The sequence below is a fragment of the Hippoglossus stenolepis genome, chromosome 5 (assembly GCF_022539355.2).
Source record: "Hippoglossus stenolepis isolate QCI-W04-F060 chromosome 5, HSTE1.2, whole genome shotgun sequence".
Taxonomy (NCBI): Eukaryota; Metazoa; Chordata; class Actinopteri; order Pleuronectiformes; family Pleuronectidae; genus Hippoglossus; species Hippoglossus stenolepis.
This window is the reverse complement of record NC_061487.1, coordinates 9,944,596-9,968,419: the sequence shown is the minus strand read 5'-3', so window position 1 is coordinate 9,968,419 and position 23,824 is coordinate 9,944,596. Positions and strand designations below refer to the sequence as shown.

The following is a 23,824-nucleotide window of genomic DNA, read 5'->3' as shown; positions in this document are numbered from 1 at the left end:
GTGAGAACAAGTGAATCTGCATTTGATTCTGTAGGTGAGGGACAGGATTTTAGGGCTTGAAGCCTTCTTCTGGTTACAATTTGTATTTTGACCAATCACGTTGGAGAATGCTTTTGTTGCCTGCAGGTAATCAGTCTGTGGAGCGCAAATGAGGCAGAGCACATTGAACGAAATGCATCATCTATCGGATTTTATATTCATTTCGTTGATATGCAGATACCTAGTTAATATATTGGCTGGAAAAAGTATCGCCGTTTGTGTTTGGTGAGGAGAAACCTTTAACTCGTGATAAAAGAAACTAGTCGGCCTGTAAACAGTGAATGACGAACGGAGGACAGAGTATTTGCCTGGATATCGACTGTAAACATCAGAAAAGCCCAATTATAGGCCGTTGCCCCCAGACGCTAATTTGTCATCAGATGACAGCCATTGGCCTTGTGTTATGTGAAAACAGTTTATAAAGGCTTGACTGGCAGCATATCAGACTAAATATTAATAATAATATGATAATATCTTTCATAGTTTTGGTTAACTCTGCTATTATATGCGTGGGTGTATCGTATTAATCCTCACTCCACTGACCACAGTCTTACAGATGTTTCAAAATGAAGTAACCACTGTTTCTTCAGGCAGGTTCAACTTCAGTTGACATTTTAGCAATGAACTGCCAAACTGAGTCAAATGGGAGTTTATTCAGTTCTCATGAGTCGTATCTGAATATCAGTGCAACACTCGACAACACATCCAGCAACATATCATGTTTCATGTTTAATGAATTGAGGAAGAATCTCTGTCGTTAAATGTGATTTCTTGCTACTGTCTCTTAACTGAAATTGCAAAAGCGTCCAAGTAGATGTTACTGTTCGGAGTAAAAGAAGTGGAAACAATCTATGCTACAGTAAAATAGAACCTAGGTGATTGAATGTGAAACACACTGTAATGATGTACATTTTTGTCAATACACCAGTAGCCATGAAACCAATTTATCTTTCTTTCTTTTTTTTTAAGAAAAGATGGGGTGCTTAAGGGATGGGGGAGGGGGGGCATTTTCTAATAGACACACATCTTCAGTCAGAGTTTCTAAAAAGTATTTTTCTTTACACTTAGTACAAAAAAAGACATCTCTACCCGTTAGTGCTTTGTTTTTAAGATACTATAACATAAATAAACAATTTATTTTCAGTGTTCAGAACAGACAGTTCCAGTGTGACTGGAAAACTAACATACTCCACCATATTCCAGTTGGCAGCAGAGGGTCTAACAGAGTTCTCCTCTCAGATTTTGGTACACCTGAACGCACCATACTTACAAAATGTTCTTCATTTCTGCAAACCTCTAACATTAGCCCCAAACAGTTTGGGGGAGGGGGCGATTCATGTCAAGATTCACTTTTGCTCCCCTTGAGTGAGAAAAAGACAAAAACCCTTACAAGTTTTCAATCAAGACTTGACAAAGCTCTCTCAGTCACCCCTCGTCAGCTGCTGTCATTTTGATCTCCTCCCGGGGTACTGCGTTTCCTCTCCGTGCACGAGTCTCTTGAGAAATGAACAGTTACAAATTCCTAGAGTGCAACCGAGGGCCTCATTCAGTACCTGTAGTCCCAACTTCACTGCGGATACATCAGTACGTGAGCATAACCTCTATGTGACAGTAAAGTTCTGGGGGATTACCTACTGATATTTAGCATTTACTTTCTGAAAAAAAGCAATTAGATAAGATTCTGCTGTGCAAAACGATGCCATGAAGAGCTGATAGTGTAACTCTCCATTCCTTTTATGTCAAAATCCCTCACTGGTCCCAGTCACACTTTTATCTCGCTCTACCAGGTCTTCCTCATTCAGCTTGTACTTGGCGCCTCAATTCCTGGCACTGAGTTCCTCACGTCCTTATTTGCAGGTAAACACCTCCGTCCTCTCGCTGCACGTGTTGCACTTGACGAAGCAGCACCATTGGAACTTACAATTGCACTGCCACACTTTGGTGTACTGGTGTGTATTGTAGCCCCGGCCGCAGCACATAAGGTCGCAGCCATCTGTGTGTGGGGAAGTGCGGTTGCACAGGCGTCCCTGCGTGCCCACGCTCCCTGTGGACGCATCCTCCTCGCAGTAGTTGGGCGACCTCTCGATGTAGACGAGATCGGTCTCCATGGGCTTGCGGTAGCCCTGAGTCTGCTTCACCTTGAGGTGGGTGGGCTGTCGCAGTCGGCTAGCCCGGACTACCTCCACGTGCACAGCTTCATTGTACTTGTCCTTGAGTACGTAGCCAATCTCGCGGAACTTTGGAAGTGTAGTCCAACAGGTTTTGGTGGTGCAGGATCCTGAGACACCGTGGCACTTGCACTCTAGCTTCATCCTTTCTTCTAGAACCTGAGGAGTGATAGATAAAACACAACAGCTGTAAAACTGCATCAAATATAGACATGGAATTTAATTCCCAACCTTAAATCAACTACAACCATCCTTGACAGAAACAGAACCCCATGTCTAACTTAAGTTTTCCTCCATTGTACACTAGATAGAGGTGTGTATATATATATTATTTTATATTTCTGAAATCTAAAAACATTAGTTACAGGAAGAGGACACAAAACATTGAATACTTTATTGATGAACCGTTTTTTACCAAGATGCTACCTGAATGCTAGCTTTGTTGTGCGTTGCTAGGTGGAAACAAATTGGAAATATTTCTGATCAACAGCATGTCACAAATTTATTTGAATTTCTGTGTAAAAGTTGGGATGACAACAGGGCATTTAGGCTAATAAGTGTTTTGCATTGATGTAGAGCAACAGCCTTTGGTGAAGTAGACATATCCAAGCATATCTGAAAATTCGAGTCATGGTTGACGTGATGTTTCATGTCCTGTGGGAGGGAAAATTGCACTTACTGGTAATATCCCATCCTGTAATTTAGTCTACCTAAACCACATCAATGACAGGGAAAAGTAAACATGGATCTCATACAACTATCAATCATCTTGGATAGTTTGAAGCCAGATTATTGTATCATTGAATGTGTTGCACATGCAGCACAAAACAAAGACAAACTCAATGAATTGTTTACAGCTGGACAAACATCTTGAGGTTCACTTGAATGCTCAGTCAATATTGTGATAAATAGAAGAAAGCAACGTTGCCACGTGCATGAAAACAGATTTGAATGAATCTGTTATCCTAATATCCTATAGCCTCCGAGCTACATCCAACATACAGGTCAGAGTCCTCTTAAATGCACTAATGATTGCCTTACTGCTTGGTTTTAATTTCTCTTTGAGGTTATCTCCAACATATGGTACACAGGGAAGAACGTTTTTTTCTTTGCTGCTGACTCCTCTGGATTTTGGGAAATATCGTGCACCGTCATTAGCGTCAAGTATGAGTCCTTTGACCTGTTGGACGAAAAAACTCAAATACCTCAAAATAAAAACTGAACCCCTTCACTTTCTGATGAACTCAATGGTCAATGAACAGACAAAAGAGATGGTTGAAGTTTGAATGGGTTGTACTAACACATTTGTTACAGTCTTGCCATGACCCCTTTAACACAATTGGGAATCCCCCGCTTGGTTGAATGGTGTAATGGGCCTTTGTTGCACAAGATGTTTGCCTGAAAGGGCTTTCTCTTGGACACAAATCATAATTTCTATCAGACACTAATTAATTGTTCACCATCTCTGACTCTTATGTTATCACAGCTTCCAAATATGCGGAAAATAGCAGCTTCCCTGAATTCATAAAAGTTTAAGTCACCTGTCAACTTTGCCTTGGATGGTGATACAGACTCAAAAATGCAAAGTGTGAGAACCACAAGGAATCCTTGTCATGAGGAGTCTGAGGGATGCATGGAAACATGTACTTAAACTGTGTCCATCAGAGCATCCAATTTGTTTCTAATTAGTCCAGTATGACCAGATTCTCCTTCAACACACACACCCAATTCAAGAAGATGTATGATGCAGATCTCAGAATGATTCACAGGGTGTTTTATATTTGGTTTGGTCACGAAACCGATTGTTATTTTAGTTCAGTTCCAATGACGCTTCTTCATCAGTGATTGAAAAACAAAATCTCAGCTGGATCCCATTGGAGGCACACGCTCCTCCCTCATCAGGAGTCATTTTTCTACATAAAACAGCAGCATATTCTGATTAAATTACCAATAACGGTCCCATTTGAGTGTCTTTTTTGTGGCCTTTCATCAGGTATAAGTGTCTCCATTAGAAAGATTCAAAATCTCAAAATAACCTGTCTGCCTGTCACCTGCGATGAACAAATATATAGCTGTAGCATCCTTGCAATACAGTTTTGTGTGTGGGCGTGTGTTTGAAACAGCCGCTTGTGTGTTCGAAATGTGATATGAGGTGATTTGATATGATATGATTTGTGTAGTTGCTATTCTAGCTGGTAGTTATATTCTGTTGTGCAAATAAAAAAACATTTACTCGTCTGAATAGAGCTGATCCATCAAACACCAATTCCCACAATACCTATCCACCAACCCGTTTTGGTCAATGAATTTAAATAAAGGAAAATGAAGATGATCTATTTGGATATTGACATGATTATACAGTTGTAATGTCCCTGCAATAAAGACAATATTTATCTGAAAACATTAAAGTTTTTCCTTGTCACACAGATGATTAACTCCACTGTACCTGTGCTGTTTTCAGAGCCGGTGACAGATGTTTACTTGTGATACTTTGTGCTCTGTAGCACCAGTGATGTGCAAAAGTGACCTGTAGCACTTTGCAGCTAACAGTTAGCATCAGTGCATTACTTAACAGCCGTCAATAAACTAAAACACACACTGAGGTGGATTGAACAATCGTTTTTTCAATCCAGTCTTCTGATGTGTGACAGTTATCCAACCCGCCCTAGTGCTAATAGGGTTAAACAAAGAGTAAATCCAGCGGCAGCTCAGACCTCTGTGTTCTTCAAAAAATATCTTCCACTCTGAGACAGACCTCCACTTTCCTTCTGTCTCAGCAAAGACATAATCTGATGTTTTGCACATCCTCCTCGAATTCAAGTTTCCGAGCCCCGAGTGAGAACAGCGACAGTGCCAGCTCCAGCCCTGGCAGTCCAACATGGCAGCACCATGGCATTCAGCGCAGACCCTGTCAGTCTGCTGTGTTAACACCGGCATTGTCGGCCTGCTTTCACACCCTGAATAGACGCACTGTCGTTTGATGCAGTCAAAGTGACATGTTTTGGTATTGTGCAGAGAACTGCAATAATATCCTGTTCCTGACTTTACACTTCATAATTCTATGAAAAGGAGCTGAGGGGCGATGGCAGTCCATCTGGCAACCATTGGCCAGGCTTCAAGTTCCCAGTAGACACGATAAAGCCTGTTATTAATTAGAACCATTTGTCAACATAACATCATCTCTTCTCTTTTATTCGCCTCTCGCAATCTCCTCTTTTTTGTTCTTTTCCTGCACGACTGTTCTAGGATGACTAATAGCAAACAAACATGTCCATAATGAACTTTTCCAACATACTCTCTCAGAAATAAAAGCCTTCGCTCTTAGAATGGAAGTGAATGCCAATAAATGGCTGAAGAAATACAAGCTGCTGAAAGGCTGTCTGTGTGATCAATCAATCAACGGCTTGATCAATCACAGCTCTCTGTCACATGACTGTATGACTTCTAGCACTTTAACTGGGATTGTTTGCTGTTCTGTAGTGGAACACACACACACACACACACACACACACACACACACACACACACACACACACACACACACACACACAGTTGTTTCTCCATGACTTCAGAGGTTATGACATTGACGCATTTTGACTCGCAACGTTATGTGTCATAAGATTGTTTTATGTCATAAATTTTAAATTCTCTTTAAAAAAATTCAATTTTATTACAACCTGGGTCTGATTTTCCTCATAATTTCTATCGCTGAAAAACATTGTTCCAGGGGGACAAAAAATGAAAGTTGAACTTGTTGGGTTTAATTCATGTTTTTTGCCTTTACGTTCACTTGTTAAGTTAAATGGCATGACTACTTAAAGGAATGATAAAAATATCATCTGAGCTAGAATAACTCATAATTATCCTTTAAATCAGGGAATTGTTTTTTAAGTTGGAACTAGTTGCTTAATTCATGTCAATTAATAATATTGCCCGTTCATTTAAAAACAGTGATGAATGCTGTAGCTCTATGTGGACAAAGCATCTGAGGTTCTTTACCTTCCTCCCCGCCTCATTGTTATGCAAGTTCATGAGGCGGCGTGGGGTCTTTTTAATCTCGCGGGCATCCACGAAGCGGCGAGAGAACTCGATGCCGTACTTGATGTCGGCTGAGCAGCCTCCCCACTTCCAGCCCTCCTCCTGGTTGTAATACCCCTGCTTCTCACGGTCGCAGCCGCACTGGCTCAGGTTGCCCTGGCTGCAGGCTGCAGTGATGGCGTGGGCCACCCCTGCCGCTGTGATGGCATAGGTGAACGCTGCTTCCCGGCTGCCTGGAAGAGGAGAAAGAGATCTTTTTAGGAATACTTGGATAAAATGAGATACCATGACCACATTGTGGGATGATTTCTAGGTGAGTCACATGACACAATACAAAAAACCCCAGCAGACATTTTGATCCCAAGCAAATGTTTAGCACCTGATATAAGGCATCGAGCACAATGTAAATATGTTGTATAACAGGTCAGACAGCCTTTATTGTTATCTATCCTTCTGTAGTTTTGTAAACCTTACACCCTAACATTCCAGTCCCATCATCCAACACCGCAATGTGATCTCGATAAACAGCACCAAAATTCAAAGTCCGCTCCCTGATCTTGATAACCTACCAAATATTCCTCCCCCCTCTCCCAAACAGCTTCCCTCCTGCACCTTGGTAGAAAAGTGGCCACATTTCCGACCGCACAGTCCTTGGGCCCAGTCTGCGAGAGAGCAGTGTTGGAATTCCAGTGTGGGGAGAGCTGGTGTAGGTGCTGTCCAAAGTGCTGAATTCCTCTAAGCACCTTGTACTGTTGCCCACAGTGAGCAGCTGGGGTCTGCAGGTCTCACTGCCTCGCTCGCGCAGTACACTGCCAAAACGAGAGGCACTCTGGGGAGCCAGAGCCGCATGGCACCAAGGCTGCACATGATAGGATTAGCAGCTAAGGACGTATGTATTACCTGTGGCAGGTTGCGTACTCCTGTGTCAAAATTATGTAAACCCAAATAAATGTCCTGTCTGGACTGTCACTCAATATGATCCCTCAAACTGAAGGATTACATTATTCTCAAACATATGCACACATTCTCTAGCTCTCTAAAGCAAAATTTATGATAACAAATGTTCACTTCAAATAATCACCATATGCAGTGTAATATTACATGTTCATTCAGTTGCTTAAACCGTTTTGCTTATAACATGGTGAATACAAGAGCCTAGTGTGATGCGTTTAAACGCTCTAGCTTGTTTTGTTGAGGTATTCAATTTGCATTGAAGTAAAACAGAGAAAGGCTGAAACTGTCAACTGACATTCATTATTAATAAACGACTTGAATGATTAAGAGGTTTGTTATTGATTAATTATCCAAACTATATTATCACATTACGGTTCTTTGGAACATTAGGATGGATTAGGGATCAGGCTTTAAAGGCCCCTCCTGGTCGAAAACAGACCGTGGGTTATTACAACCCTGCTCTCCCTTCAACTGGCAGTAATCTGGAAAAGGGCCGAGCAGCAGAAACAAAGCTAACCGCAAAGTGTTTCAGGGGCCTTTCAGCATTCGGAGAGGAATGTTTGTAAGACTTTTGATGTATGTTGTGTAATGTACTCAGTTGTAATTAGTGGAATCTCTCTAGGTGAAATTCGTCTGCCCCTCAGAGAACCAAAAGCTTTTTGTTGATATATGATTTCGTCAATGGCTTTCAGAGAAGTTGCACAACAAACTGCACGTTCTTTCCCTGCAGAGAGGAGAAGATGCACATGTGAAGAGAGAAGGATCAATAAATCACCCGTGATCAGAGATTCCTCCGTCTGATTTATTTAAATATAACGATAGCAGCCTGTGACACGCTCAAACAGCAGATGAGACACATCTACAATGTGTTTTCTTAGGTATAGAGTTTAAACATATATACAAAACCTCCTGGCAGCTACAACAGATGTGGATCTGGTGAAAACTCAAAATGAAGGAGTAAACTGTCATATAATGTAAACATTCAGTTACCTATAATAAATACGCTGTCAGACACTGCAGACAAACCCACAGTCATATCCACCAAAAACAGAAATAATACCCTGAAATGAGCAAACGGACATGGTGTTTACATCTGCAGCAGCAAAGTACGACAATAAAGTGGAAATTATATGGAAACAAAACACACACAAAAAAACATGTTTCAGATGTGAGAGAAAAAAAATACAACATTGCCTGTGTCCCTTTGCCTGACCAAATAAACTCTTAACCATTTTGAAGTTTACTAGGCATAAAATCTTTGCTTATTTTACCTCATTAAATGGAAGCAGACAGTGCAGCCAAATAGCGCCAAGACTGCTAGTGTTAGCTGGAGCCTAGCCTAGCCATGCCTAGGCCTCCTATATGTAACAAGTAGAATTGTAAAATGTACGTATCTATAGTGTTTTTATTGCCTAAGTTTATGGAGCTTTTTATCTGCATATTAGAAGCAATTTGCGTGAAGTACTTCTTACCATACGGATTATACCCAGTCATCTGTTTTCCATTTCACTTCCTCCTCTCTCTTTTGCACCTCTTATTCTTGTCTCAGGGGCATTTTCTGAACTCTCAAAGATGTTTTCACCCAAAGCCACTGTTAATTTCCTACCCTGGCACTGGTGCTGCAGAGCTAATACCACGGCCACAGGTTTGCCTGGTGGGGACTGACTCACAACCGCTTTCTTCTCTGGTTAGCAGCAGAGCTGTGCCCCACCAGCTTGTGGTAACTTTCTGCTGCCCCCACCTCACACACACATGCACTAACGGAGTTGCCCAGCTGTAAACGTATGCACGTTCACATGCACGCACATGGCCAGTCAACGGCCACATAATAAAAATACACAACACACTGCCCTCCACCCTCACACACATGCACTGTTAAAAACACATTTGCACATAGACGCACAAACAGAGCGCCAGTTGTAATGTTTAAAACAGGATAAAGGCAGTTTCCAGAGAAAGGGTGGTTCCCGGGGCCGGAGATGCATGCCCATTTCTGGGCCCATTGAGTTGTGCTGCTCATGGGGAAAATGATGATGGAGCTTGTACTGGATGTCACCCCCCTGGTGGGTCTGGCACTGCCAAGGCTCTGCCTGGCCAAAAGGAAAGCCAATTACACAAGCCAGGGAACTGTGGTGATCAAGACCCTCTTTTTTTCTTTGTGCAACGAACCAAAAACACATCAGAATTTGGGAAATCACATTTTTAGCACTTGAAATACACCGTCCACTTGGTATAAATATTCACTTGGAGCATTCAGTCCAAACATGGTTATATTATGTGTGATGATATTCACTCCAAAAAATTTTAGAGTAATGCTCGGACTGTAGAAAAACACATTAGAAGAAGATTAGAATCTATATATGATGAATAGAATGTGCCCAAAATAACAGAAATCAAGCTAACGGAAACCAAATATCCAATGGTGCTGCTAATGTTCTGAACAAAACAAATATACTAATACAACCACAAGCAGGAAATTCCATATTATTAACAACAATGCTTTTGTTAATCATTGTGCATAATCACTGTGCTCCTGCGCCCTCAGAAAGGAAGGCCCTGCTTTGCTGAACAGACGTGTGGTTGATGAAATGTGGAGGAGGAGGGAAAAAAAGCACCCATAACAGCAGCAGAAAGCCCTGAAGAAGCTGGCCCCAGAGTCCTGACAGCCCTCCAGGAGGAACCACCCTGGGATAGCCTCGCAAGCTGCCAGTGGAAAATTGGAGTGACCAGAAAAACCTCAATGAACTTGGAAACATCCAGGAGAGAAGAATGAGGGAATATTAAACCAGATGTCTAATGGAGTTTAGTGGCAAGTGTCTGCAACACTATCCAAGAAAGTAAGGGAGAAGATCAGTCTGGATTCACCCCGAACAGGTACAAGAGCCCATAAACAAGCATTAAATAGCCCGTAATATCCTGGTGTCAGGGACTGAAACCAGAGACGCAGTGAAAGCTACACACTCAGTGCCGCTTGGCCTTCACATTAACTGACCACAACACTTTGGATGCCGGCCCCTGCTGCGATGCCCGTCATGTCTCTTGACCATCTGCCAAAACAGGGACACAAAAAGAAGTCTCTGGATGTAGTGGCTCGACCGCTGAAATGGCAATCTGTGTTTAGAGCCGGAGGAAGGCACACCACGAGACAAAGTTCACATGACACAGCACGGGAGATTTACAACTGACGACACTGTACGAGCCGTGCTGGTGCGATGTATGCTAGCTGATCTGGCGACACTACAGCTGACCTCAACGGGTCTCGTATCCGTCGCCGCTCACAGGCCATGGTGAGGCTTTGCTGCTGACAAGAGAGGAAATAGAAAAGATATACTGAAGAGACTTGGGCTACAGTCTGAAATACAGCCCAAGGTCAGTTTTGTTGTGTCAAGCCCATCCAGAGATAAAGGCTTGAAATCTAAACTGAAGGAACGTTTTCTGGCTAGTGAGACACCAAATGGACAACAGCTATGTCTTATCTTATTTTATTATACCTCTTATCTCACTTTCTGAATACCACAGTTGCATTTCTTGATTGATATTATGATAAAAGTCACGCGTGCATAATGGCTGTGTGTATTTTGTGCTTGTTTGAATGTTTTTAAAAGCTTGTTAGCTGTAAATATCTGTTAAGATTTACTTCCTGGCACCAAGAAAGCTACTGACCACCAGAATCACATTTGTTGTTTATGTCAGCGTCCTCGGCCACAAAGGTTGATTTTGATTCTGCCAATTTGAGGTTGCACGAGCACATAAGAAGGTCTGCGGCCGACACGAGCTGCAGTGAAGCATGCACACACAGGACGCTGCAGCACAGATGCAACTTCATCACTCCAAGTTTTGGCTGGAATACGGGGACTTGCCAAGCAACAGGAACATGCACACGCACACGCACACATGCGCGCACGCACACGCACACACACACACACACACACAGAGCTCGGGCCCGGCAAAGCCCAGCAGTGCAGCTGAATGGCCTCTCCACACAAGCTGAGCCTGTTGGTGGAGCAGTGAAGGGGAAAGCTTTTTAAAGGCCCCCCCCTCATCCCGGACATGCACTCACAGTGCAGGGACATCGGAGGATTGGATTGCATAAGAAATTACATCATTTCAAAAACACAACGATACACTGGAGTTTTAAAAACGTTGTATCCATTAAGCACAAGGACATCCTGTCAGGGACAAAAGGCACCGCAGTGAACAAAGGGAAAAGTGTCACCTACTGGTGGCCAGGAGACTTTGCACTTGTGGTATTGTTGACAGTGAATCATGAACTGGGCAAGCACCTTTTTTTTTCTTTTCACTTCAGGGCCAGGCGGTCAACAATCAGATCACCACCTGCCCCTTTGATGGATTTGTTAGCTAACTTTGTTGTTGTTGTTGTCCTGCTATTCTTTCTGAGCTGTGGCTCATAGGTTAGAAAGGGTTGTCCACCAACCAGAAGGTTGACGGTTCAATCCCCAACACCTCCAGTCTGCCTCTGATGATTGTAAAGACAGTGTTTGAATGGTGTGCGATAGAAACAGCATGTTGTATAGCAGGGCTGCATGAATGTGTGTGAATGAATGAATGAATGTGACTTGTGCTGTAAAGTGGTTTGAGTGGTCAGTAAGACTGGAAAACCACAGTATAAATACAGTTACATCGACATTACTGCACTTCCAGCATACAAATAAAATGAAAACAATAAAACTAAAAAGGTCCCCACTTTTCCTTTTAAAAAAAGGAATCGAAGACAAATTCAAAATATGACGACCTACTAATCTGCAAAGGAGTGAATCAAATTAAAGTCTGATGTGGTATGATTTCAACATTGATCATGCGTGTAAGTATATTCCATCAAAAGAGGTATTTTTCCACACTCCACATATATAATATAATTATGACACCAGAAACACTGAAAACAAGCTCTGACCAAAGCCGTCTCTGCGATGGAACTGTGTCTCCAGGGCCTCACAGAGGGGGAAGAAAGCTGGAGGAAAATCCCTAGCTTTGTATACCAATCACTGAACTGACTAATGTGCTCTCTACTACTGTTTTCCGTTCCGCTTTATGTACCGTTGCTATGAACATATGCTCCCAGCAAATTATAGACAAAGTTGTGGTCCGTGAGGTTTGCAGCTCGAGGAATTAGCACAGCCGTGTTCCTGTACAATAAAATAATATTGTTTTACCAGAACTAGGCTCCACATTCTCTGCGTACTCACATCATAGAACCGGGGAAGTGACACGCTTTGGCATAAGGCTCACTATAGGGTCTCGAGCTTGATTCGTGTAATAAGGACGGCTTTGAGCAGTAAGCTAAAACAATTATGAGGGTATTTAACGTTGCCGGTATTAAACACTAAGAATCTAAGTAAGCTGCCTCCCAGGCACAGAAAATTGGGCTGGCAGAAAAAACGTCTCCAAAGAATCCCTTTTCTTCCCTGATCTCCCTGAGGTGGAGATGCTTTTCAGACTGAATACCGAGGCTTGCTAAAACAAGCACAAATCCTTCTTCCCACACTTTCATGCGAATAATTAGAGCAAATGAGGACCTCACCTGCTCAGCTCAGAAACTGTGGGCCTGAATGCGCTGTAAACGGTCATCATTAAGTTCATGCGAGGACAGTAGTTAGCCTTTTCCTTCATTTCAATCCCATTTGACCTTCGATGGAAACATACTTACTGCGATATATATCTATCACACATCATATCATTGAAAATACCATCATCACTATAATCAACAAATCAAATACGCCACTGATGACATGTTTCCTCCATTGTTAAGAAACCTCCAGACCTAACATTTCCATATTTGCCGAAATTCATCAAACCCTCGAAAAAAAAACAACCTCTCTCTCTAGGTCTCTTGACATCCTCTAAACTCCTACTTGCATCTCTTTGCCTCAAAGCCACTAACTCTCCGTCTCTCCCTGCTCTCACCTACGTGGGCCAGTAGCTGTGTGATTGTTGGCACATGTAAATGTCCAGTGGCAGCCCTGCGTGTAGAGAATACAGTGATCGGCCTGGGATTGTGCGGAACAAAGCGCACTGTGAGATTACGGTTGATCCTCTCGCATCCTGTTTCCTCCTGCGTCTAGCAGCACTGGCAGACACAGACAGACGCAGATCCCACCGATAACACAACGCCCGCAGGGAGGGATGGGCGAATGTCACACACACATATAACACACACAGGGGCCCAGGGGTCAGGGCCCAGAAAGACCCTGGACCACGTCAGCAGACAGACGGTGGGTGGGCAGGAGAGGAAGAGAGCGAGAGAGAGAGTGAGAGAGTGAGAGAGGGGTGAGGGAAAGAAGTGGGACCCCAGCTCCCGACACACCCACACAGTCTGAGACAGAGACAGAGCTGATGAATGAACAAGGAAAGGGGCCTGGCGATGATAGCACCGTTTGGCTGCAGAGGACGAGAGGCCCCACCCTGCATGACGATGTTGTGGGCAGGGGATGTGAGGCGAAAAATATTGGGAGAAAAAGAGGAAGAGATGACCTTTATCAAGCCATGATGACCACAGCCCACACACTGGAGAACAACAAAGCATCAGACTGCCGTATCTGATAACGCTTGGGGAAAGATCCGACACACTGACACTCACACAAACACACACAGATACATACGAGAGCTCTGTTTTCTCTGGGCTCCCATGGAGGAGGGCAGGGAGGATTACGGCAGCCCACATCACGATGGGCTGAAAAATAGGCCTTTTATCCACCACTGTTCCACCATAACACAATGCACGCGTCATTTCCACACTCTTAACCACGTGGTATGGAGCACTTCGCTGCCTGGGAATGAATCCGCAGTGTTACTGGTATAGCTTGGCACCGCAATGCACCAGAGATGTTGTTTTGCGATATATATATACCAACCGCGAATTCACCGCCCCTTCCGTGCAAAAATGACAAGTATTTCTATATCGTTATTATATCGTATAACAGAGTAGGGTGAATGAGTCAATAACCACAATTTGCCTTTAGAGTGCAAAACCAACAAGAAACAAATCCCACAAAGGGGAAAAACCTTGGCGGCAGCGAGATGATTGATGGCATTTTGGGAGAGTTCACCGGTGTCAAAGTATCCACTTGTGTGCTCTTGAAAAACCTCCAGTTTTGAAGAATGGCTTTTTCACTGTCTTTATTAGTCCTGGGCACGACACTCACTGCCAACTAACTAAGCTCATATGTCAGGCCGGGTAAAGCTCATGTTCCTCAAGCCAGAGTTGAACTGTGAAGTTTCGCTCCGTAATGATGATAGCCTTTAAAATATAAGAAGCACAGAAATCTGTCATCTGTCACAATTTCTTTTTTTCTTGAATAATGATTGGGTTCGACATAGGTGGCTACAGTTCCACTGTGTGACTGACTTATTTGCTTTCCGGGGAAGAATGTTTATCCTGTAGCTGATATTTAACTTTCTATTTTTAAGACGACATCGCTTAGTGATTTAAAAGGAGTTCAGCTGAGCAAAATTAATATCTCAACTTGCATTTCCTTTTACTCTGTCAGAACGAGGAAACAAAGCAAGCACAGAACCACACAGTCATTTGAATAGATTTTCTTGTCCGTTCATTATTAACCTAAGGTTGGACTGTGATGTTGTACTTGCTTTCTGCAGGGATATGATTTCACCACAAACGACCATCAACTGATTCCGAGAAAGGGGAAGGAGCTCCGCCAGTGCGTTCGAAATCTGTGAGTCTTCTGTCTTCCAACTGAGAGATTGTAGTGCAGTGAATGAGAGGAAATCTGCTTGAAATGTGGCAAAACTTTAGCAACCTACAGCTATTGTAAGTATTCTACTTGCACCTGATGTATGGAATCTTTGATGTGACTCTAAATTTAATTTTTTATTCACTACGATAATAATAATTGCTGTTATGCCACACAAATTTTCTTCAGTGCTGCTTGAATTCGCTGGCGAAGAAGGCGTACAGCTCTTTCGGGAAAACTTTACTGGCATCGCTTCGCTTCTCAACTAAGAAGCAAAACCATAAGTTTTCGATTGTCTTTAATTCAAAACTGCGAGCTGAATGAATACACTGTGTATATTAGTTTTCATTTTCTAAATCAGTAAAGACGTATAAACCAAAATTCAGTTCACATTCTCTCTGACATGCTGCATCCAAACAAAAACAGACGCCAAAACTTTAAATCTACAGTCAATTCTGTTTTTTTAGAAAACTGCATGCGATGTCAAAGACCAGGCCAAAAGCCTCCTCCACTGTTATAACTGGGAATAACAAAAAAAACAACCTCACCAAGACTAATGTCGGCCTCTACCTTCCTGTAGTGACCCTTCTCCCTCCTCTGAGAGGGAGCTCAGCTTGAAGGAGTCCTGCATCTCCCCATCAAGTCTGTGCCTGTCCAGAACGTCTTTCTAAAACAAGTCTTTTTCACTGAACCTGCTGAGTTAAACATAATTTGTCTTATACTGGTTGGGACCCTGCAGCCAATAAGTCCTGGCAGGTGGATCAGTCGTTGCCTTCACCACAATCTGGCCTTCCAAGGAGAGGTGGATTAAAGAGGGATTGGCAGGAAGGTGATACCATAAAGAAGGATGGGTAAATACAGACATGAAAACACCCTCTATTGTCTAACAACCGATCTAAGCCTTCATATTTCTTCGGAAAGATTTCTTCTCCAGTTTCCTTTTTTCTCATTGTAAGTGTTTTCATGTTATCAGTCATGAAGCACAGCTTTGGGCAACAACTCAGAGAGGCATGATGTAGGTCACAGTGGAAAGGAGACCTTTCCCTGCTTCTTTTCAACAACATACATAACATCTTCCCTTCAGTTCTACCTATAAGACAACTTGCTGCTTTAAACTGCAGATGAATTGTGTTTGACACTGCTATACAAATGGATCCGCAGCAGTCTTACCTCTGCAGCAAACGGCTCACCTGCTCTGGTGCAGCATCTATTCTTGTGCAATGAGCCAGAGGCAGCATGATTGAACTTTTGTAATATTTCACTGCCGGCACAACAAGAAACCTCTTTCAGATGAAAAGCATGACTCAGGACGGTGACAAACTAGCTGGAAAGTCAAACAGAGTAACCAGAGCAGGCCGTTTTACGACAAGAGGGCCAGTGTTGGCTTTTGATGCTGAGTGTAGCCGTTGAAAGGTGTCCATTTTCCAGCTCGCCAACATCAAGTGCATTGCAGTTTGAACAGAGCTGTGAGGTGCTCACGAGCAGAGCTTTTAAATAAAAGGCCATCTCTAATACAGGTTGTTTGCCATAAGAATGTCTGATGTTACACGTTTTAAGTTGAAACATATCACTATAGAAGGAAACTAGAATGGCATAGCTCCGCCAAGGCCCGATAGTCCCCTTCAATTCTCCACCCTGTTCATTTGGACATAGTTCTGATACTATTGAACATACTTACAACGTTTTGATTCCCTAGACTGAAGCTTGATTATCTCAGCAACACATTTGTGGTTGTTACAGGTTTCTAGCCCCATTTTTACGTGCCCCCTCAGGGTCATATACCTCATATACACTCACAGCAAGTTTCGTCATAATCAGCTCGGTAGTTGTTGTGTAATCCTGCGAGCAAACTAATCGACCGACCAACCAACAGTAGAGGTGAAAACATAACCTCCTTGGCAGAGGTAAAACGTACAAACATGTTGTGATAGTGACATACATTCCCAAGGAACTGAATCTATCGCAGTAAGGAAGTAGAATACCTCCGCCAAGGCCCAACAGCCCCCTTAAATTCAATCAAGTAGCACCACAATACACGCACTAATTGATAACACTTCCCTAAATGTGCCTAATTCTTTTCATCAAGATCCATGAATTATTCCCTGGAAAATTGGTGAAAATAAAAAAGCCCATTCTTGCAGTGTTTAAGAAAGCCAGACTTTAACTGGGTTCTTCCTTGTCCCATGCCCCATCCTTCCAAGTTTAAAGGAAATCTGTTCTGTAGTTTTTTTTTAGCAATCTTGCTGATGAGCAAACAAAGAAACAAACCAGGAGTGAAGACATAACCTTCTCGGTGGAGGGATTAAGTATTATGTATATAATACAAGTTGAAGTATGGGGATATGGGGCAAAGATCGCTCCCTGGATCTCAAACCCATCAACTTATGTGAGATGAGTTAACAGAAACCACATGGGGCTTTCAATGCACTTCACGCGTGGGTGAATGCACTCAAATATGCATAATGAAACTGCATCAACAAATTACAGCCAGGGGATCAGCCTTGACAGGAATATTTAAAATAAAACGATTCATCCAGAAACCAGGCCAAGTATTATGATTGGAGGATTGACCACGTTTGCCATTCCTATCCTGAATATACGCTTCCTCCTGACTCACTGATGGATCTGTCTCTAATTTTATTATTACTTCTTAATAGACTGCAACAATCCACTCGATGACACCCATTTCTGTTCGCGCAGGGTAATTCGTTCCACATTTCTACAGACCAACGGTACTGACTGGTGCCAACACCATGGCAGGGCACGGGGGGGGGGGAGACTGCTAAATCTGCTTTCGCAGAGGAAACGGAGATGCGCTTAAATTGCGAGTTTCAAATCTCACTGCAAGTTTATGGTGTTGTCCTTCAATTTGTCAGTTAGGGCACAATGAGTGAGCCAAGCGCTCTCTGCAAAACGGAGAAACTGTTGAGGGGTAGAACGGCAACATGAACAGGGATGCTTTCATTTTTCCATCAATCCATCTTGAGACTTGAGGTCTTGTGTTCAGCAGAGTGTCAGGGAACAGAGGAGGTGCCAGCAGAAGCTCTGAAGTGAGCACACTTTTCTGTTTACAGTAGATGGGTGAAATAAGAATCAAATGAAACCCAATCACGTCTGCTGAATGAAGATATCTCGGGCCATGTAATGCTTCATACCCCAACTATCAAAGTGTGCTCTCTTGGAAAGCAAATGTAACAACACGGAGCAGCTCCAGAACAGGGGAGACAGCTTCCAAGAGCAGGCGGCACAGAGAGAATGCATTAGACTTGCGGTCGGCTGATCTTTAGCTCTCGAAAGAAAGAAAAAATGCCAACATCTCCTCCCTGTAGTACAAAACTAAGAGTGGATCACAGAGCAGGGGGAAAGGTTTAGTGTTCATAATTTGGGGGATTTGAATCAAAAACTTAAATGGGAGCGGAACGGGAATAGCTTTTCCCCCGTACTTGATTATGATGATGTGGGAATCTGTAGATTCGGAGAAGGGATTGGAACATTTTGTTGAAGGGGTGTATTCCATGATTTCATATGCCATGCAGAAGAATTCCATAATATATAAAGACGTGGTCAAACAAACGTGGATACATCTTCAATCATGAAAGACAAACACTGGAAACTATCACGGCCGAGGATGTCGTGTATGAGCTGATGGCAGCTTGGCGGCGAGGTGAAGAAAATGCTAAATCACACACTTTTTTCCAAAGTTTCACACTGGCAGGTGAAGAGGATTTCAGCAAATAGAAATAACTTAACAACTGACTGCAGATCTGTTTGTTGTTGCAGGATGAGCCCATTCAACTCTTTCAATGGGGCAGTTGTATCCAAGTTTAGTTCAGTTGACTTCTACCCTGATCTCTCCCTACAACGAAAAACATGCAGGAGGACTCTGAGCCTGTAGATCTCTCTGTGGATCACTGCTCTGGTGAGTGATGGTGGGTGCCACAGCTAACACCAGGCTGGTTTTAAGACAGAGGTTTCTGGGAGACACAAGAACAACAGATATCTCATACCCGCATGTCTCTTTTTTGTGCTGAGCATAAACCCAGGGGGAAACCTGAACACGTGAACCCGCAGTCAGAAACGATAGTAACACAACATCTGGATATGTCAGCCACTGTGAGTACTGTCAAACAATAATTACGTTTTAAAAAATGTTTGGGAAATTATTGGTTATTATTGTTTTTCTCATGAACAGTTGAGTCAATATCACTAGAACCAGCTTCAAAAGCAGGTCCACAAGCAAGTTGCTGGTTTCAAACAAGTCCGTGAATTAACCGGATTACCTAAACCAGTTATTTGATCATGCTCTCATCATAGCTCAGGAGCTTTGACTCTGGCTGTCTGAGCCTGTGCAGTGTACATCCAAATATGCTGTCAAGTCCTAAAATGTGTGGTTATTTTAGTCATCAGATCAGTAATCCATGCTCACAACTTTAAATTAAACACAACTCACTCATGACATAACAAACCTGTGCAAGGTGGGGGTTTGTCCTATATTTCATTTGTCTCAGTTTCGGTCAACTCAATACAACTTCTGAACATCTGGCTTGATCTTTATCTCAATTTATCTATAATACAACTCTTAGACAAGTATATTAGGGTGTGTGTTTTGGTAAAAAGAAGTTATTGATGTTTCTAGAATCCGCACAAGCCTGTTTATCTGCTGGTCCAAAAAGCTGCCGTGTGCACCTCAGTGCCACCCCGGGTTCAACCAAACACTGTCAAGATGCACAAATGTTGCAACATTTTCTCCTTCACACCCTCACGGAGAGCAGGAATAAATCCATTCACTTGGAGAAGATGCACAAAGAAGAGGCAGCATTTCTTACCGTTTTCAGACAACAGTCAAACTGCAGCGCGACAGAATCAAACACAGAGATGGAGCCATAAAACGATACAATCTGTAGTCCAGAGAATATCCAAACAACTTCAACTTCTCCTGCCAGATGGATGGATGCAGTCTGGATTAAACATATATTTCATGTTAATCTGTGCAGTATAACTTTCCTCTCACTGTATATTACCTCTGTGTGTGACTCACATTTGACAGGAGAGGGTAAGACCTGTGGTGATCTTCATGGAGAAAAATACGAAAGAAAAAATGAAATTTAAAAACGTCTTTGTAAATCTGCCATGGGAACCCTGAGTTTCACGTTGGGCTAAAAGAGGACGTCATCTGATATTTTATTGAGAAGTCCACCGAGTCCCATCATTATTGGACAATCATGGCAGGCCCAGTAGTCATCGTTCTCCGACCAGAACTGGACACAAACAGTGACGTTCTCAGCATGGCCATTTATTTGTGCAGATCTACTATGGAAACCGAGCAAGGAAAGGATACGAGAGCATGAAATTCAAATGACGCCATTTCGGAACAGGATTTAAATGTTGCATTGCTCACCAAAAAGTTGAAGAGCCCAATGGTCTCAACCTGATTTAGCTCATGCATCCAATCCACAAAGAAGTGTGACAATGCTTAGAAAAGCCACATTAAAGAACGAGGACGCCGTGAGTTAGAATTACTACATGTGGATTTATACACTACAAAGTAAGAAGGAATACAAATGCTTCCAATGCTTTAAACAGACATGAAAGCGCAGAAAAAGACCATGTTGAGTGGTGAGGAAAACAACATGAGCTGCATTACAAGAAGAAAGTGCCACATTCACAACAAAGAAAAAAGTTCTTTTGGAGACGGAGCTGGAGCTAATTCAGCTGCTCCCTTCAGAGGAGTGATTGTTAACAGAGCCACTGAATTAAATGCACAGCGCAGCCACCACATAATGCCAACAACGTATCTCCGAAATTAAAGGAAATGTATAAAAAGCCCTTTAAAACAAAAGCGACGCAGAGGAGGCCTGCGGAACGCCGAGTTTCTCAAAACAAAAAGCTCCATAAATGTAAATGTTTGTCTGCTTTCGGGTTTCTCCCGCATGCATACGTGCACGACGCACTCATGAGCCAGCCAAGCATGGACACAACCAATTTACCCCGATAAACAACAGATGTGTCCATCTATTTTAGTTCGACAAGCATTCTGCTGCAATAACACCATTAGTTGTCTCCTCATTTGCGATATCATTTTTCAACCATACGTTTTCCCCATTAGGGCTCCAGAGCCGTTGGGTAGCTTTTCCATAACTTTGGCATAGGCATGGATGGTCGGCATGCTCCTAACCAGCAGGCTCACTGTGGACCCTACATCAACAGAAACCAGAGCACGCTGCCGAAATACAACATTGTCAATTGAAATGAAGACAACTATGATGGGCTGGAATCAGCAGTATATGAAATCCTCTAGAGCAATGCCAATGCAAATGGTTATACAATAGAGAGTGAACGGGGGGGTGTTGCTGGTTTGAGTTTTGACTTTGTGATGTGTGCAGTTTGGGGTTTGGCTTGTGAGGAGCCGCATTTCATGGGGTTCAGAGGGTCGAGGGCTGGTACCACATTTTTGTGATACTCTTCATGTACTGTTTCTTCAAGTTTAGACAATAGCATGGATCAGAACATGTGTTGTGTAACCTCTTTTCCCTTTTCAACAGGAGAGTGACTGGATTTATCACTGTCATCATTACCAAATGAATCATGATCGGTGATGGCAGGCCTCAGAAGAGTTGTGTACCCTCAGCTGTGCATCACAAACAATCGATTATTGGTTGAATCTGCTTTGCACAAACACACACTGATGAAGCTCTATCACTCATGTTAATTGCTAACACGCGATGACGACATCACTTACACAACATTACAACATTTATCTTCACCAGATGTCATATTGCTGTTTAAAGCAACACTGTGTAACTGTTTTACCTTCAAATAGAAGCTTCAAAATAAGTTTGACATGTCACTGAGTTGTAATAGGGAGAATGGTGTTGCTTTCATTCCCACTCCTCACCCTCAATATCTGTTCTTGCTCTTTGGTACTCTCTCCTGTGAGAAGTTCCTAACTGACTGTTTATGTGTAAATTGCAATGATCAGAGCCAGTTCAAGTTCAAGTTTAATGTCGAACTGTAGGTCAGTTAAAAAGACTTCGTTGAAAGTCAGAAACCAGCATTTATCACCAATATTTAGCATGGAAACCTTTAAAATATCAAGACTTCTAAACAGACTTTGATGTATTTTTACAGCTGCAGCTCTTCAGGTTCAGAAAGCTGGGGATCATGGGTAATATACAACGCTCAGCTGAGTTTTAGTTCAGTTAGTGGGACTACACAGTCTACACAGAGCTCTGTTCAACACGTCGATAGGCTTTTGGTTTTTTTTCTACATGAAAATCCCTTAATCGCTCGCACACAGAGTTTAAGAGAAATAATCACCAAGTTTGGCTATAGAGGGCGCTGTTGCTGAGTAAAAGTTACTTAGTGTTTCTTTAAATTTCCCTGTAAGCTGCTTAAAAGTAACAAAAGCACAATTCCATAGTGTATAACAGTGTCTTAAATGGTGCATAGGGTGTGTTGGTTTATCAGGACATCACTAGAGCTGTATGTTGCTCAAACTGAAGACATGCTCCAAACCTAAGATGCCATTTTTATGAGCATCTTGTGCATCATTTTCCATGCATACAACCAAGCCTGCTTTAGTTCAAAAGGACATTTTTGGTGTTTTGAGAAGCTTGGCCGGGGCATTTCTGTGTGGAGTCTCTCCCCCGTCTTTGCGTGGGCTTTCTCCAGTTACTCTGGCTTCTTCCCACAATTCAAAGACATTGGGTTAATTGGTGTAAATGTGGGTGTATGTTGTCCCTGGGATATGCTGGCGACCTGTCCAGGATGTGCCCCATCTCTCACCCAATGTCAGCCGATATTGGCTCCAGCTAAACCCCTAACTCTCAAAGTATAAATAGTAGCCAATAGATAATGGATGTTTATTAAATTCCAGAGCAAATTTGCTAAAGGGCCCAAAACTCACTGAGTGTTGACTGGCACAGGTTAATCCTTTAATGTCCAAGAGTTTACGCAGCATACGTGTGTAATGCTCTATCCAGCAGAGCTAACACTCAATCAAAGTAACAACTCAAAACAAACCTGAGAATGAACATAAACCTACATCCAAGCCTACTTCTGAGGAAAAAATGGAACTCGCTCATTAAAGAAGTCAGTAGGGAGCAGAAAAGACATCAGCAGGAATATATTCACTCCAGCTAAACCTCTAGAAGGTTCTCACACAGACAGCCACACAGGAGCACACCCACCCACCCACTGTGACCTTTCCCTTTTGTGACAGAACCCAGACTGACCTACTCGCAGCTCCTGACCGAAGACTGTCCTTTCTCCCAGCGCCGAACAGTTCCAGCGTCCGTATCGGAACTGGTACTGACACTCATTGATGCCCATCTGGGCGCCTTCACCCACAACAATGATGGCGTCCGGGCGGCTCTGGCAGATGGCCCGCTGGCGAGGTGCCAGCCCGGGAATCTTGTTGCAGATGATGTTGGCCCCCAGAGCCACCACCGAGGACAGGGCCCTGCAGAGAGCAAGAGAAAACACACCACCACACATGCACGTTAGCATTCGTACACGACCATAATGCAGACACAAACACATGTGCATGTTACAACACACAAACACTCATGCATAGTTGCACACACAGACACACAAACACAAACTCGGTTAGCCGTTCCAGAGGATGGTCACACTGGCTCATTGAATGAAGTGTTAATATGAAGCGAAGGCTGCACTGCATGAATGTATTGCTATTGAATGGATTAAAAGGTAAATGTGAAACCCTGAAAACTGAATCCAGTATAAAACATAAAAAATACACACAGGGAAACTTGCTAAAACAGCTCAGAGGGAGAAAACATGATGCCCTTCTGACGACTGACAACGCCATTCCACATCGGTTTGAATGCGGTGGGACTTTGAGTAATGAGTTGGGGTTTGTGTGCTGTTAGGTAACAGAGTGGAAGGAATAGTAGC

The 23,824-nt window shown here is 42.9% G+C and overlaps 1 protein-coding gene across 2 annotated transcripts in view; it reads right to left on the bottom strand.

Annotated features, from left to right (window-relative positions):
* Positions 1–673: 673 nt before the first annotated feature.
* Positions 674–23,824, bottom strand: part of wnt7bb (wingless-type MMTV integration site family, member 7Bb) — a 30,285-nt gene continuing 7,134 nt past the window's right edge. For both annotated transcript variants that reach the window (XM_035156500.2, XM_035156499.1), the window contains exons 2-4: positions 23,143–23,369; positions 6,207–6,478; positions 674–2,366 (exon numbers count right to left, since the gene is read on the bottom strand). In XM_035156500.2, coding sequence (XP_035012391.1) covers positions 1,887–2,366; positions 6,207–6,478; positions 23,143–23,369 — 979 coding nt within the window. In that variant the 3' untranslated portion in view covers positions 674–1,886. The remainder of the gene's footprint in view (positions 2,367–6,206; positions 6,479–23,142; positions 23,370–23,824) is intronic.